The sequence below is a fragment of the Carica papaya genome, chromosome 7 (genome assembly GCF_054855325.1).
Source record: "Carica papaya isolate Zhongbai chromosome 7, ASM5485532v1, whole genome shotgun sequence".
In the NCBI taxonomy this organism is placed as follows: Eukaryota; Viridiplantae; Streptophyta; class Magnoliopsida; order Brassicales; family Caricaceae; genus Carica; species Carica papaya.
The window spans coordinates 26,033,978-26,051,005 of NC_142315.1; the positions used below are offsets into that span (position 1 = coordinate 26,033,978).

At 30.4% G+C, this 17,028-nt stretch overlaps 2 protein-coding genes across 4 annotated transcripts; both read right to left on the reverse strand.

Moving 5' to 3' along the window:
• Positions 1 to 363: 363 nt before the first annotated feature.
• LOC110811084 (uncharacterized) lies at positions 364 to 5,287 on the reverse strand. 3 transcript variants are annotated; one of them, XM_022037456.2, is made up of 15 exons: positions 4,935 to 5,286; positions 4,394 to 4,521; positions 4,149 to 4,220; positions 3,952 to 4,065; positions 3,715 to 3,783; positions 3,587 to 3,643; positions 3,403 to 3,456; positions 3,259 to 3,321; positions 3,091 to 3,153; positions 2,312 to 2,638; positions 2,105 to 2,218; positions 1,874 to 1,942; positions 1,545 to 1,606; positions 1,365 to 1,456; positions 364 to 650 (listed from the first exon to the last, which is right to left on the reverse strand). In XM_022037456.2, the coding sequence occupies exons 1-14, from the start codon at positions 5,074 to 5,076 to the stop codon at positions 1,366 to 1,368; spliced, it is 1,425 nt and encodes a 474-aa protein (XP_021893148.2). In that variant the 5' UTR covers positions 5,077 to 5,286; the 3' UTR covers positions 364 to 650; position 1,365. The 3 variants fall into 3 exon arrangements, with proteins under 3 accessions (XP_021893148.2, XP_088063438.1, XP_088063437.1); XM_088207312.1 differs by lacking the exon at positions 4,935 to 5,286 and adding an exon at positions 4,693 to 4,916; XM_088207311.1 differs by lacking the exon at positions 364 to 650 and having other exon boundaries at positions 1,274 to 1,456; positions 4,935 to 5,287.
• Positions 5,288 to 7,887: 2,600 nt separating this feature from the next.
• On the reverse strand, positions 7,888 to 15,106 carry LOC110811083 (putative inactive cadmium/zinc-transporting ATPase HMA3). Its single transcript, XM_022037454.2, has 10 exons — positions 14,967 to 15,106; positions 14,512 to 14,713; positions 12,974 to 13,231; positions 11,575 to 11,672; positions 11,035 to 11,290; positions 10,776 to 10,913; positions 10,273 to 10,600; positions 9,826 to 10,028; positions 9,523 to 9,725; positions 7,888 to 9,415 (listed from the first exon to the last, which is right to left on the reverse strand). Exons 2-10 carry the CDS (start codon positions 14,705 to 14,707, stop codon positions 8,051 to 8,053), a joined length of 3,045 nt encoding a protein of 1,014 aa, XP_021893146.1. The 5' UTR covers positions 14,708 to 14,713; positions 14,967 to 15,106; the 3' UTR covers positions 7,888 to 8,050.
• Between the last annotated feature and the right edge of the window lie 1,922 nt (positions 15,107 to 17,028).

Here is a 17,028-nt window from a genome sequence, read left to right on the forward strand (position 1 = left end):
GCTTAATCCAGCATTTCAATCCTTCCTCCTGGCGTTTGTATTCTTAGGTATGTGTATATATAACATACCCACATATATAAACATGCATATACATGAACATGTTTGAATATCCTCCGTTTATATTTACTTGTATATACATATTACATTTCAAATCCAAATTTATATAAGCATGATAATGCATCATACTGATTGGTATTTCTCATCCTCATTTTAGCATGAGTAGAATTTTGATTAAGGATGTCTAAAATTCTTATTTAATCCTCACACAAAATCTATTTACAAACAGTTTCTTTTTCGAAATTTATATAAATAAAAAAAGGTTATATTTCTTTTACTACTAATTTGAATCTGCATGAACTGTAGTTAGTTTCAACATATGTATACTTTATAATAATAGGTTTTAATATATGTATAACTGTAGCAGGAAGTTTGAAGAATATTTCCGGCGATGCGGATATATGTTCCGAGCCGTTAGGATATTGCGGCAACGACTGCGAGTCAAGGTGTCTGGCTAGACACATTGGCGTCGAGACTCAAGGATCATGCGATTATACACTGAAGGTGCCACTATGCACCTGCTACTACAGCTGTAATTTGCAGCCACCGCCACCTGAGACCTGCAATGATGGCCTTGGCTATTGTACTGTGGCCTGCGAAGAGGATTGTTGCAATAGAAAATGTAGCGAAAAGCATTATCAGGGACGAGGTTTATGCAACGAGATTGGTACAATTAAACTCTGTCAATGCCAGTATCCATGTTAAATAGTTACGGAGTTTAAAGTTCAACACTTGTTAATTCTGAAATTATGGAGTAATTGTGAATTAATGAAGATTTGCATGAGATGATCTGATTAACATTTTAATATGTAAAAGATTTACTAAATTGGCAAGTTCTTTTTTGATTAAGCATGGAAGCTATTCAGATCTCTAGTAAGTCCTCACTTATATCTATATATGTGATGAACTAAGGCATCCTTCTCCACAAAAAAAAAAATAATAATAATATTAACCTGCATAAGATTAGATACCGGTGAAATTTATTTGTAAACACAATTAATTCTACTAAAAATGATAATAGTTTTTTTCTAAAACAATAAAAATTAAGCTCATGTAATACTTAATGTCGGAATAATTTCATCAATTTTATCATCTTCTGATATAATTTATTTTATTTGAATTCAACGAACTCTAAAGTTTGCTCCAAATATACCCTAAGCATTATCGATCAGGGTTTATGCATCAGCTCTTGTTCTCTATTCGCAACCAGAATCTATGCATTGGCTTAAGCCTCTTTACATTATAAATGCAATAGCATCGATATATCCACATGAAGTTTAAGCTGTAAATTCTGAGATTTACATTACCTTATGAACATTTCTTTACATGATGACGTCTCCGGATCCTATTATACGGATGGGTCCTATGAGAATTTCGATTACCCTTTTTTACGCTTTTACTGCACAAGTTAAGAAAAATATCATCTGCCAATCATCACAAGATAGGAAGGATTAAGTTCTCATAACAAGGCATAAACAGAAACTAACCTTGTTATTGCAAAGTAAAATTTGAAGAAAACTACCATCGGGAGGACCAACAGAGCTGAGGCCTACAACAATTCAATAAAGGAACAATTAAACATGCTCTACGTTTTTTGAGCAATTTTAGATATACAGTTACTGAATCAAGATTTGATTTTTAATAAAATGTAGTTCCGTCAATATAATTGAATTATTTTGATATTGAATTAAATATTGTAAAATCTTATGATTCTAACAACAATGAAGTCATTATCATCATGTTGCTACATTAGCACGATATCTTTGAAATATAATATTAAGGATGAGGCGAACTAAAACTTTTAGGAAGTACCTACCAGAAACCAGGCTAACTCTACACTCGCAATTGATCTCGTTAACTTGTTGTTTTTCAGCACTTGTTGAACCTTAGAGAATTGCAAGCAGTTTGTTAGAAAGTTCCAGTCTAGCTACATGTTTATAAGCAGACTATTATGATTTATCAATTTATTCTCCGTTTAAAAACTGGAAAAGCATTGCACTTATCATTGTTAAATCTAAAAAGAAAGAAGAAAATAGGATGTTCATACCCGCTGATGATATATATTTGCAGATTCCATCAACATAACATAAGCTTTATTGGAATGAAACCTTATGACAATGGCAACCCGATTCATGAATGGCTCAACAAACCTGCCAAATCCCTGTCAGACAGAAATGAGAAATTCCAGAGTTGGCAAGCATTCAAGAACAATGATCATCAACCAAAAAGACAATCAAACTAAATATAGATTTACCTGAATGTAAGGCTCCACCGAATCCAATGTCTTGAAAACATGATCCATTGATGAATGGTAGGCGTTGGTGCTTTTAGACATTAGTGATCGAAGCTGCGGTTGCACCAACTCTAATGTCTTTAGAATGCAATCAATTGATGAATGACAGACCTTGATAGTCTTCGAGGGAAGAGATTGAAGTTGTGGTTGCACCAACTCTAATATCCTCAGAACATGTTCGACCGATGAATGGCAGACCTTGATGGTCTTACAAGTTAGTGAACAAAGTTGTGGTTGCAGATGGGTAGTAAATGCCAACCATTTCTCTTTCATCATTGGGATACATTTCTATAGATAAAAAAAGAAGATAATCAGCAAATATCTGTCTTTATGAAAAACAACATTGCAAAGAACATTGCAAGTTTATCATCATTTGGAAAACATCATCACGGATATAATCATACAAATTTATGAATTGTGATTGTACAAATGTCTCAAATTGTTCTATGATGTAGAAAAATTAGTAAGCAAGTTAAATCCATAAGGTGAAAGATAAAGAACTTGCACGGTTTAGGCAGCTTGACCTACTCTGCTGAGATAATGGATTTGGAATTATTACAGAAAATTACTTTGGTCAAAACCAAAGGGCCACATCAATTTCACTTCAAATTTAGCCAAGAAATCTTGATAAGTGAAATCAAATACAACAATGTCTCAGAAATGAAACTCTAGAGGGAGCATCCAAAGACAATTCATAAACATTATTTATAATGGATTAAGAAATGATCAGAATAGCTTACTGTATTAATAGTTCTTATATGTAAATCCAACCACTTCTCAAGTTGAACTTTCTTTTCCAGTGCCTGAGAAAAAGAAAAAAGGCAAAGATTTCCTTGGAAACTAAAAATAAGACATAATTATCGTTGAAAATCAAAAGCTCTAATCTCAATCATGGTGGAAAAACTAACCTTCTCAATTGTGAAATCCAAAGCTGGTTGCAAGTATTTATTCCACTGAATCAGCATATAGGACTGCATCTCACAAATAATTAGTCACAGGAAAGAGCAACTAGCCATGCTCAACCAAATATGCCGATAAACCAACTAATATACCTTAATTTTACAAAAATGAAGTACAAGCCAATGTGGATTTAATTCCCGCTTAACCTGCATTTATGTCATGAAATGCTGCTTTGATTCACATTGCTAGATATATATATATATACACACACACACAGCCATCACATGAAATTTACATAAAATATTAAAGAGGGACAAAAAAAATCAGCATACTCGCCTCTGTTAACTTCTTAAACATTGAAGCTGCTTCTGATTTCGCCTTCAACATTTCTTCCTAAAGAACCACAACATTAGACCTTGTCTATGACAGAGCAGGCATTGACAGATTATGAACTGATAACAGACCTTCGTCACTTTAAGATCTCGTTCAGCTTTATGAAGTCGAGTCTTCTGTTCATAATCCACCTTCAAAAGCTAACAGTGGCAATAGCAAGGAAGAAGTTAGAGTAAACCTTATGCATATATAACAATACCAAAACATTTTAATACTAGAGAAACAAACATAATTAACATAAAAGAGAAAAAATTGACTTTGTCAAATGAAAATCTCGGGGGAAAGAAACAGATGAATTAACTACTTACGTCTTCCAGTCTTGAGTTAAGTTCCCATATATTTTTCTCGGCTATACTTGCTCGGACTTCCAGTGCATCATTTTTCTTATTCTGCAATTCTATTTGCTTCCTAAGTTTCTCAACCTGTAGAAAGAAGTGAATAACATCTAATAAATGTGAAACTTCCAAAAGAGATAACTAGAAAATACACCTGTTATGTTCCTAACCTGCTTGTCAAGTTCATTTAACTGTTCATCTGCCTTACCCTTGTGCTTTTTGCCAATAAAAGATCCTGTAGACTAGGAAGATAAATAATGCATAATTAATTACTGTTGATTGAGCATCAGTAAATACGATTATCTCCTTAATCGAATGCAACTAAATAAATCAGACCCTTGATCGAGCATTTTGCCAGTCGCATTAAAACCACGGAATTCGAGAGCATTAATGAAAACTCCAAAAAGATTCTTACATCTGGAGAATCTATGTCATTCTGTAATAATGAAATGTTATCTAATTGCTCTTGAATGATCATCTCCATCATTATGATCCGTTCGTTCTTGCTTCTCAATTCATTGGTTCTCTCCTTGATGCTCGATTCTTAACAAGACCAGAGACAAAATGAAAAATAAAATAAGATAAAATTGAAATTCAAACACTTGAATCATACATGGAAGCAAATAACTAGCAGGAGATAAGCTAAGACAGTAGTATTTTTCAGCAACCAAACAAGCAACAGAGGAAACATGGAAAGCAAACCAAATACATTACTTAGTCCAATACAGAAATCAGTTGAAACAGCGCTCAATACTCGGGTAATCGCTCAATTTCTTCATGTCTATACTTGGAAAAAAGAGGGTAAGAATCTCAAATTTCGACAATGTAATTTGTGAAAGATGAGCATACCGTATCAAAATCCTGAATTTCATTACAGATACATACTATAACCATATATAAACCTATATACACGTTACTGAAAATTAAGAAAGAGGGATTTGAAGTGGGGAAATCACCTAGAGAAGCAATTTTGGACCTGAGTTGGTCGAGTTTAGTCCTGACAGAAGAGTCGTTGTCTTCTTCAAGGTTTGACGTAATTGGGGTGACGATAAGTGCTGATAGTATCCAGAAAAGCAACAGCTTCTTTGAGGCCACCATTATAACGAAATCAAACCAGACCAGAACGATAGAGAGAGAAAGAGAAAGAAAGAAGACTCTGTTATCGGAAGCTGTAATGGAAGAGAGTTGAGAGCTATTAATGCTTCGACCTATGGCTATGGAGATTGGCTTTCCCTTTTCCTTTTACAGTCCTTTTGAAAAATTGACCGTGTAATGATCGACCGTTGCCTCGACTTCCCTCGTAGAATTTTCCTTTTTAATTTATAATTTTTTAGTATATGAATTAAGAATATAGATCAAATTTATTTTTTAAAAGAAAATACATTGTATGTGGTACTTTTTTTTATTAATAATCTAATAAAAATTGAAATGATTAATTTAATAATAAATCATTATATATAATTAGCAATAGAAAAAAATTAAATCATTAATAGAAAAGGAAAAATGGTAGGTGGAAAAGAATATTTCATTTATCTGGTAAAAAATAAAGATATAAGAGGAAATAAATTAAACAGTATACAATTTTTTACCTTTTTCTTGTGAAAATAATAGATTTCAATTCTCTAAAACTGGAATAGTTTTAAAAATTAGATATTGTTGGAATTGGAAAGACAATAATATATAATATATTAAATCTCATGTGAAAATGAGATTAAATATATTAATAATAATAAATAAATCTGAAATATATGTGTGTGTGTGTGTGTGTATATATATATGATAGAAATTAATAGTTAGACTCAAATCTATTTGACAAAGAAAAATAAATAATATAACTCGTCATTACGTATTGAAATGTATTATTATTTTTATCAATAACATTTCGATTAATTAATATTTCTCTTAAATTAATATAATATTATCCATAAATTCTTGCTTTTTATAACTGTACTAACATATATATATATATATATATATGTGTGTGTGTGTGCGTGCGTGTGTTATGCAAAAGATATATGTTGACAAGAAATAACTAATTAATTAAGCAATTACCGATAATAACAAAGCTGATCATGAGTCATGAAGCTTAACAAACTTGTACGCCATGTATGACGATCATATATATATATACATATGTATGCATATACATATATGTCATACATATATATATATATATGAACTGATTTTGTATCTGGGCATCACATGTTTTCAGAATATACATGTACTGGTTTTCGTACCGTGATATCATATACCTTTTGAGGATATGGTGTGTGTGTATACATATATGTCTGTAAAAAATGTGCAGGTGGATAGAAGTTTGACATGAGAAGAAGAGAAAGACATGTAGCCAAGGACAACCTGCCGGCCGGCGATTATTTGGAAGCTTTTTATTTTCCGGCTGGTAAAAGCCAATGCCGGCGGCCGGCAAGTCATCCTTGGCTGCATCTAATATTTCTCTACCTCTTCGTGCAAAAACTCTACCACCAAATTTCACAACTCAAACTCTCTCCACGGTGTGGGAATTCTTATGAGCGATTGCTTATATATATATATATAGAGAGAGAGAGATATAGAGAGACCATAAGTCGGTGGAGGATATATATATATATATATATAAATAATATAATGGGTGAGATGTTCTCACTTTGACCAAATTAATCACTTTTTTTCTTTAATTATATGCATAAGTTAGCTCATATATTAATTTGTAATTTCAATTTTAATATTTATGTCTATACAATTTGCTATGCCCAAAAAATATTATTATTTTTGAAATATTATAAAATTAGTCCCATTGATAAAAGTTATATATGCTCTTTCTTTATATATAAAATATGTTGCATATATTTTTGAATGTAATATATATTTCAAAAGAAATTCTCAACGCGTTTGAATGGTGTGGAAGGATATACCTAATTAAAATTATTTATTAGAATAAATTATTCTAAAAATAATTAGAAAAATTAATTAAAAATAGTGATAATTAAACTTCCTTTTATGGTTAAATTCCATATGTTTGTGGGTCAACACACACGATTAAGACATGGCGCCACCTTATCAGAAGTTGAAAAAGACAAATGCCGATTGAGTTGAAATGAGAATAGAATCTGGTCTTTCCTATATATATATATATATATGCATACACACGTGTACACAGATCTTTGTTTTTATTTTAATTTTTTTCCAAAATTGTAAATTTTTATTTAAATTGTGAGTATTATATGTATTTTTATTTAAAAGTTATTGTCATTAGTGTATAATTATGAATTAATTATTGAAATGTAAAAATTTTTAGTCAAATAAATCTCTCTCTCTCTCTCTCTCTATATATATATATAAAGACACATATACAGAAAATTAAATCTTCAAGAAATTATATGTTGTTGTAAATATATTATGTTATTTTAATCAATAATTTTTATGTTCATACAATTAATCATAACTCTAAAATGTTTTATATATCAAATTAAATCGTTTTAGTTAGAAAATATATATATATATATATATATAAACTTAATTAATTTTTAGATTAGTTGTGGATATTTTTAATTGGAAAAAATATATTTTTTAAAAGAAAAAAAAAATAGTTGGAACCCACTACTCTTTGTTATTAATACAAGTGAAAATCAAATTAATTGAGAGAGAAAAAAGGTGGATCATTCATGGCTCTTCATGCCACCAAAGGCTATTTGATAAGTTGTCTGAGAACTTCTTCTAATTGGAAGAATAATAATAAGTTCTATTAAATCAAGAATATTTCGGCATCAAATTTATAATAGATGAATTTTTAATATATATATATATTGAAAACCCATTTATTTCAATATATGTATATATACATATTAATGAATTAAAAATTGTTGAAAGGAAAATTTTCAAGATCATTGATTGATAATGGAATATTGAGAATTAATTAACATAGTCTATAAAGTTATTTTTATTGATAATCTATACTAAAAAGATCATCTTTCTTTCTTTTTCTTTTTAATAATTCATGTTGGACATTGGCCTTGTTTAATTAATAAAGTAAGATAATTTTTTTAATACATAGTTTTTTAAACAAAGCTATTCACTATTCAGTGACAATCTCTGTTAACCCTCCCATCCCAACTCCAAAATGTCCATGGTTATTACAACATTCCTTCAAATAACTCCTGCAACACCCACCATACTCTCTCCTCTCCAACCTCACACATCCATGGCTACCTCCATGCGCCATCCCTGCTGGATCATAATCACACATCACTACATGATCATGGGAATGAACATGATCAGATTTTTCTTCTGGGCATTGATCATGATCGTTCTGAGCACAACATATTTGTTTTATGGCTGCCATGGAATGAAGCTTTTCATGATCTGATACTTGATTGATGTTATGGTCACAATGTTTGTGTTTGCATAAACCATTGTTGTTGTTCAAACTTGTTCCTTCTTCTAAATGATGTAACCCAACATGATTATGATCGTGGGTAGAAGCATTATCTTGTTTGCAGGAGGTGAGATGATGATGAGTACCTGAACATCCATGCTTATGTTCATGAGTTTCATGATTGTTGCAAGTTCCATGGTTATGGCCATGATGATCATCATGATTATTGCAAGTTCTACGGCTATGGCCCTGATGATCATCCTGATTGTTGCAAGTTCCATGGTTATGGCCATGATGATCATCATGATTATTGCAAGTTCTACGGCTATGGCCCTGATGATCATCCTGATTGTTGCAAGTTCCAGGGTTATGGCCATGATGATCATCCTGATTGTTGCAAGTTCTATGGTTACGGCCATGATAATCATCATGATTGTTGCAAATTCCATGGTTATGGCCATGATGATCATCATGATTGTTGCAAGTTCCATGGTTATGGCCATGATGATTAGAAGATTTTGTAGGGCAAGATTTGGGTTGGGACTTTGAATTGCAGGTTTTATGAGAGTGAGAATGGTTTTGTAAATTTTTGGAAGAACAACAATTATGATTGGTATGAGATGAAGATTTAGGGTTTTTGGCGGGTGTTCGGAGGATTAACATACTATTAAGAATGACTAGTAGACATGTGCCAACATCGGCAACAACTGCTGCCCAAACAAGGGGATGACCAGCAAAAGCCAATGCAATAATACCTGCTTTAGTAATGATCGACAAAATGACATTTTCAATCACTTTCCTGCGAGCTTTTCTCACTAATCGAATAGCTTTCGGTATCTTTCTAATGTCATTCGACATTAAAATTATGTGACCTGTCTGTGTTGCAAGCGCAGAGCCTGATATGCCCATGGATATACCGATATCAGCTGTAGCTAATGCTGGTGCATCATTCACACCATCACCAATCATGGCTGTTGCTCCTAATTCCTTCTTCAATTCATTGATGATTCTCGCCTTGTCTTCGGGTAAAAGGTCTGAATGGACAATCTCTAAGGCATTTCCTAGCTGCAACAATCATGCAAGATTAAGTTCTTTCTATCTATCTATATATATATATATATATCTACATACTTGAATATGCCTATAAACAAGATGGGATGAAGAAAAGAAACCTGTTCTTGGGCATGCATTGCAGCTGCTTGACTATCTCCTGTAAGCATTACAGATTTTATTCCTAACAGCTTTAGATGCTTAATCGCCTCTACAACTCCAGTTCTACAAGTATCAGAGAGACTGAAAATTCCTACCAAGCTACTGTTACAGTAGATATACCCAATTGTCTTTCCTCCTTTTGTATCACCTTCAGTTACTGGAACTATAGATTTAAAAACATATAAATGGTTATGGGATAAATATATATATATATATATACAAGAAACTAATGTAGATGTCTCTGAAAAACATATAATTTTTACCTGAGCTACATCCAGCTCTAACACCAATCTTCCTGTTTCCAATATAAATATCTTTCCCATCAATTTTGCCATGAATACCTTCTCCAGGAAAGTTTTGGTAATCCTCCACACTTTCAGGATTTGGCGTAACTAATTGAGACATTCCATAATCAACTAGTGCTTTCGCCATCGGATGACTTGACTTGCTTTCGATGCTTGAAACCCTTCAATGTTTCGGTAATTACTAGTATTAATCCTCAATAAAACAAAATTACTAAAATTACCAGGTTTTCTAGAAGTGTAAATATAATTAATTCAATTTCCTTTTGGTACTTAATCTTTTGAGAACGAATAAATTATATTTATAGAGTTAGCCAACTATTTGCATTTGTATAAACCTTAATAATCACTCATATTCTCTTGAAATTTAAAAGAGTTCAAGAAGTTATTCAACATTAGAAGACTTACCAATACAACAAGGTGTTCAGGCTTATATCTCGAGTAAGAGATTGAAAATCCATGACAGTAAATTCACCCTTTGTTATTGTGCCTGTTTTGTCAAAAGCAGTGACCTTAATTTTGGCAAGAACTTCAAGATAATCTCCCCCTTTGATTAAAAGTCCTGAACTTGCAGCCCTTGTAAGTGCACAGAAAGTCACAACAGGAGTCGAAAGGATTAACGCGCAAGGACAAGCGCTTACTAAAACAACCAATGCCAAATGAATCCAATATTTCATATCATGAACTCTTAACACAGCTGGAATCACTGCAAGGCTGGCTGATATAATGAGAATTCCTGCAATGATATATAATATATATGTTCATTATTTCGAATCTTGACTTTAAAAGAGAGATACAAATTTCGTAGTAAATTTGGGTTCATTATTCCTATTAAGTGACTGAAATTAACCAAACTACAAAAATATTTCTATAGAATTATGAAAATGGAAGATAAAAAGAGTTCCGATTACCTGGGGTGTAGTACCGGGAACATCTGTCTATGAATCTTTGTGTTCTTGATTTGCTGTTCTGTGCTTCTTCAACTAGTTTTGTCATCTTGGCCACGACACAATCTTCTGCTAATGCAGTAGTTTTTACGCTTATGTAACCTTTAAAGAGTAGAAAAAGAGATTAAAAGCTATTAAAAACAAGCTTTTATATATATATATATATATATATGTATGAACAATGAGAAGAAATGATTAAAGGGAGAAGCCCTAGTCAAAATACCATTTAGGTTAATGGTGCCTGCCCAGACAGTAGAATCCTTTTGTTTGGGGACTGGGAAAGATTCTCCAGTTAAAGTTTTTTCATCAACTTCAGCATTTCCATCAACAACAATTCCATCAATAGGTACAACTTCACCAGTCTTGACTGCTAAAATGGTGTTTAACTTGACCTCATCGGTGTCCACCTCTTCTCCAGTTTCAGCTATTATCGCCTTTTGAGGGGCTAAGTTCATCAAGGAAGACATGGCTGCATTTGCCTGAGAAATTATATTTTAAAATATTTATATAAAAAATTTGTGTATATAAATCTAGCGGATAGCGAAGCAATCTATCTTAGTATAATAAACATCGATTTTGAATATTTAATCAAAAACTTACGACAAAAAAGTATAATATAACGTTTTCTAAACACAAAAGTCTACTGGATGAAATTCAAATATGTTCGAATTTATTTTTACCCTAACGCCATGATATAATTGAATTGAACTATCAACTCTATTAAGACAATTTAAAGGAAAAAAGGAGTTAAAGAGGGGAAAACCTTATGGCTTGCTCTGGATTCAAGCCATTCTGAAATGTTAAGTAGAAAAACAATGGTAGCAGCTTCTGTATAATCCTTCATGTATATTGTACCTATCCCTGTTTAGAAAATCAGTATAAAATTGAAGGGTTAATACATCAGAAAAGTGATTATCAAATATCAATAATAAGAACGAAAATAATTAATTCTTCTACCTTTTACACCCTATATAAATCTGTAATACATTTTACTAAAAAGAGTATATAAAACTTATTATCGGCTGAATCAACGGATTTTAATTTAACAATTATTCAAATTTTAATTTATGATTGACATTTAAATTTTACTCTTATCTCAAGTATAAGATTATCATTATATTGATTTATTTTATAACAATTGGTTATTTGAACCTTAACATTATGTCCAATAACATGGATAGTTTTTCAACTTAGCAATATGTATATATATATATATATATACATAATGGGTAATTAACAAAAGGGTCTATGTGAAAAAATCGAAATTATTACTTCATAGTTTTTTTAAGAATAAATTCCTTATAGATTTACAGTTCTTTAATGGGATTCATTGTACGAGGGACAACCTAAAAAGAAGTTTAATTTCTTTAACATAATTGTCCCTTTTCTTTTTAATCTTATCTTATCGTTATATTCCCATTACTTTTACTTTTTCTATGTGTCTAAGTGTATATATATATATATATATCTCAATAATTACTAATCTATGGGTAGGTTTCAAATTTAATTTTAAGGAATTAAAGTAAAAATACTCTTTGTTTTCATATGTTAATTTTTTCAAAAAAAAAAATAATTTTAGGTAAAAATTTAATTTAATTTTTTAATTAATTTTTTTAGCATAAAAAGAGAAAAATCCCATGAATCCAACAAGCAAGACTAACCAAAAAAAAATGAGAAAATGAAATTGAAAAATTGTAGAAGGAAGCAATAACATAAAAATAGAAATGTACCAAAAAAGTGGGAAGAAGCCAAATCAACAAAAGTTATATGCTCACTACCATAAAGAAAAATCAATAAGACCTTTTTGTTATGGAAAATATAGTTAAAAAAAAAATTATGTATATTTTTATTTAATATATAAATTTTAAATAAATAACGAGTATATGATAAAATGATATTTACTATTATAAATTAAAATTTTGATTGTAACATATCTAAAATTACATGTGAATTATAATTTGTAATTTTCAATTGGGTTATTTTAGAATATTTGATTTGACTTATATCCAAAAAAATAGACTGTGTAGAATGTTTGTTTTAACTCAAATTGGATCATAATTTAAATATTAAATTATAAGTTAATCTACCTTTAAAATAAGTAAATAAAACTAAATAATTATCTACGTATTTTAATATTAAGAAATAATACAAAAAGGAATTACCTGCAATGATGGCAAGGATGTTGATATCAATCCTCAAGTTTCTTATAGAAGCCAAGGCTTTGAGGAGGATCGGTACGCCCCCGGCGGCCACGGCGGCCACGGCCAGCCACCGGAGCGGCGAATACACGTATCTGAGAAATGAGAGGCAGAGAAGTAAACCAGACGCCACGGCGTACGGACTTGGCCATTTCTTCTTGTATTTTGTCTCTCCATACGCTATTGCATTAGCTTCCAGCCCTCCTTGATTCAGTGCCTTAACTGCCCCCCAGTTATTCCAACTTATTAATTCAAGAAATTACATAGTTTCTTGGCTCAAATGAGAACTAATAAATTAAGTAATTGGAAAATGGGAATTATTTTAAGTGAAAAATTTCTATAAAAAATAAAAAATTAAAAGAATAATTCAAAAAATTCACGAGGAATATTAAAATTAATAGTATTAAAAAAGTTATGAATTGAGTGACAATAATTTTTAATAAAGTATATAACTTTCACAGATAAGTCAAAATAACCTGCAGATGTGCAATAATTATAGAAAAATATAATAGTTAAATACATTATTAATTAGCACGATTAATTAAAAATAAATAAGTTTAAAGTTTTAATTAATTAAAGTGATTGGTTTTCCAATTCACTAATCAGTAATTTATTATAATGCCCTTATCAGATGACCCTAACACGTCATCCCTTGACTACTAATTAGTGTTAGCTTTACTCTTTCTCCAACTCCAACCAGAGAATATGTTTTTCACAAGGGATTATGAATTTAATGCAAAATCTACCACCTCCCATTTTGTTTCCTGATTTGGGATTGTAGAATTTAGCAACATTTTAGGAAACAAAAACTATGTCATTGTCAATTTTCATCCCGCCCACACACATATATATCTCCTTCTATTTTCATGTTAGAGGTAGAAATATATATATATATATATGCATAAATTTATATTTTTATTTAATTTATAGATTTTACGTATAAATTATGATGAAAAAGACATTTAATTCTTGTTATAAAGTTAAGTGACTCTAGCCTAATTATTATTCTCACCCTTCTAAACAAAAAAAATGCAATTTACAAATTTCAACATGTTTATACTTTATATTTTAGCAAGAAATTAAATTAAAAGTAAGTTATGAATATGATGACAAATATATCTTTTAAATTTTTTATAAGTTGTTTATGTATTAAAATTAATTATGATTAATGTATTTGAAATTTTAATAATTATATTACTATATATATATATATATTAAAAAATTTACATGAACTACCATAAATTAAAATTTTGAATCTTTCTATTAGTCTTTCCTTATTCCTCCAATTTCTAATAAATTATTATTCTCAAATAGTCTATCCATATCAACAGTCAATACTTCAGTTATATATATGTTTCCAAAATATCAAGTGAAAATTACTTTAATAAAAAAAGGAAAAGGGAGATTATAAGTTATGAACACTGAATTAATTAGTTACCAAAACAAGAAGAAATTTAGAAAATAGAAGAAATGATTTTGTAGATGAAAATGTAAAATTTTACCAATTTGATGCTGAGAAAGGAGGAGGTTGTCATGGACGACAATGACAGTTCTTGTGGGGACGATGACGGAAAACTCCTTGACGCCGTCGAGAGAATTAAGAATGTTTTCTATCATAGGAACCTCCGACGGACAGCACAGTCCCAGAACGTCAAAGTAGCTTTTCCGGTACTTCTTCATCTCCCCAGCGCTCGCCATTGTTGTCTGCAAAAAAAGTTGGTCAAAACCCAGATCATCATCGTAATAAGAAATGATTTACGTTTCGTCTTTAAAGTGGGATTTTTCACGTGGGTATCTGTCTTTAAGTTTCAAAAAGCTGCAGGCTTCGGAAAAGATAAACGTGCTAGCTATACATACATATATACATATACATGAGTGTGTGTGTTTGGTGGAGGAAAGAAGTAGAGAGAGGTAGCAAAGAGGAAATAAAAAGAAGAAGAAGAAGAAGGAAACTCACAGAATGTTGAGCTTGAGGGGGAGAGAGATTAATGGAGAATAATTAATATCTTAATAATAATGAGGAGGAGGGAGAAATATTCGGTAATGGGTAATATGGGAAGAAGAGGAGGGAGGAGAGGGGGGGGTTTAAGTAGGCAAAAAAAGGTGGGACAGAGGAAGATATCATGCACTTGGAATGAAATAATATAATAATAATCTTATATATATATATATATGTATGTATGTATGTATGTATATATGAGTTAGTTTAATTAGTAAAGAAGTGTGATTTTTTTTATAATAATTTGTATATATAAATAATATTTGAAAGAAAATTATAAATATAGGGAATAAGTATAATATATGGATGAAATTTGAAGATTATTAATAATATGGTATGTACTTTTTTTCTAAGGGTGAAGAGACAGAATTTAAAATAGTAGAGAATCAGTTTTAAAGACCAGAATTGGAATCCACATGTGAATCCCACATTATAAATGCCTTGTTGTTTTTAGGCATATGTGCTTAACATGACACATATATACATACATATTTATATATGTATGTCCCTTAATTTAATTATTTTCCTTTTCCAATTTTTTTTTACTCCTTTACATATATCCATTTGTTATACTAATTTTTAGATAATAACTGAAATTAAAAATTTTCTAAATATCAGTAAGTTATTATATTTACAAAATTTTCAGATTCCCCTTTGTGAATAACTAAAAATTTATAAGTTTAGACAATTTAGAAAATAACATTTTTATAAATCTCTTTAATACTATTTTTTATTCTATAATATTTATAATTAATAAAAATACTATTTTTGAAAATTAAAAAATGAGAAGAAAATAATCCATATTTTTAAAACTATATTATATTGTATTATTTATATTTTTAAGGATATTGATGTGTCTATGGAGGTCAACTATTGTCTTCTCCACTGGGGGAATCAGAATTCTTAATTCTTATGTCTCAGGACCAATCAAGAAAAAAAAATAAAATAAATTTTAAAAATAATAAAAAAAATGTATTTAATTTTTTATGTACCTTCAAGTAATTATTAATTTAAATTTGTATTTAATTAATTAAATTATATTTAATCAGTCAAATGGGAGAAAGAAAAAAAAAAGGGTCAAAATTACAAATCAATTTTAACTATTGCAGTTGAAAATTTTTAAAATTTTTTAGTACTATTTTGCAACCAAACAGAAAACTAGGCTATATTATTCCGTCCAATCTTATACTATTCATGTATCCAAACACTGCCTTCTAACTATTTTGGGCCTAATAGGGTCGAGTTAACCCAACGTCCCAACATGCCCTATTTGCATGATCATCCACTCACGAGGTTGTGGTCGTAATATAACCGCCCGCCGAGAATCACCAACGGTCACTCCGTGATCGTCTAGATGCGCAATCATTGCAAAAATGACGTAGGCAATCTTGGCCGCTGGTTGGGTGGACTTTTTTTTCTGGGGCCTACTAACTGACGTCTGATTCTGTGGGGGCCCACAGGTGATCATCAAAAACCCATTAAGAGCAATACGAGTCAAAATTCTCCAAGAGGTCCAAATTGAGACCCCATGATAGACCCATAAGGCACGAACCACTGAATCCAATAATTTTTATTTGATGGCAACTTCGCATAAATGCATTTGTTTCTGATGGGCCCACCACCTTCTCCACAGACTACTACTATATATGTATATGTATCTTCTGCATTAATAGCAAATAGATGGCATATTACCTTAATTGGTAAAGATGGGTTTCGTGGGTCCGAATGGTTAAATATGGTAGATATATATATATGAGTTTAATAAATTATTAAACATTATATTACTTTATTTTATTAATGAATTTTACATATATATTTAAATAAAATAAAAATATAATATATTAGATTTTAATCAATTGTAAATGAGTTTATATGTCAGTTTATTGTACATAAATAATTATCAATTTGATTAGGTACATTTAAAAGTAATCTATTAATATTAAACAGATATTAAATTTTAATACATCAAATGAAACGCGAATTTTTTTATGTGCTGAAATTAAAAACATCATTTCTAATT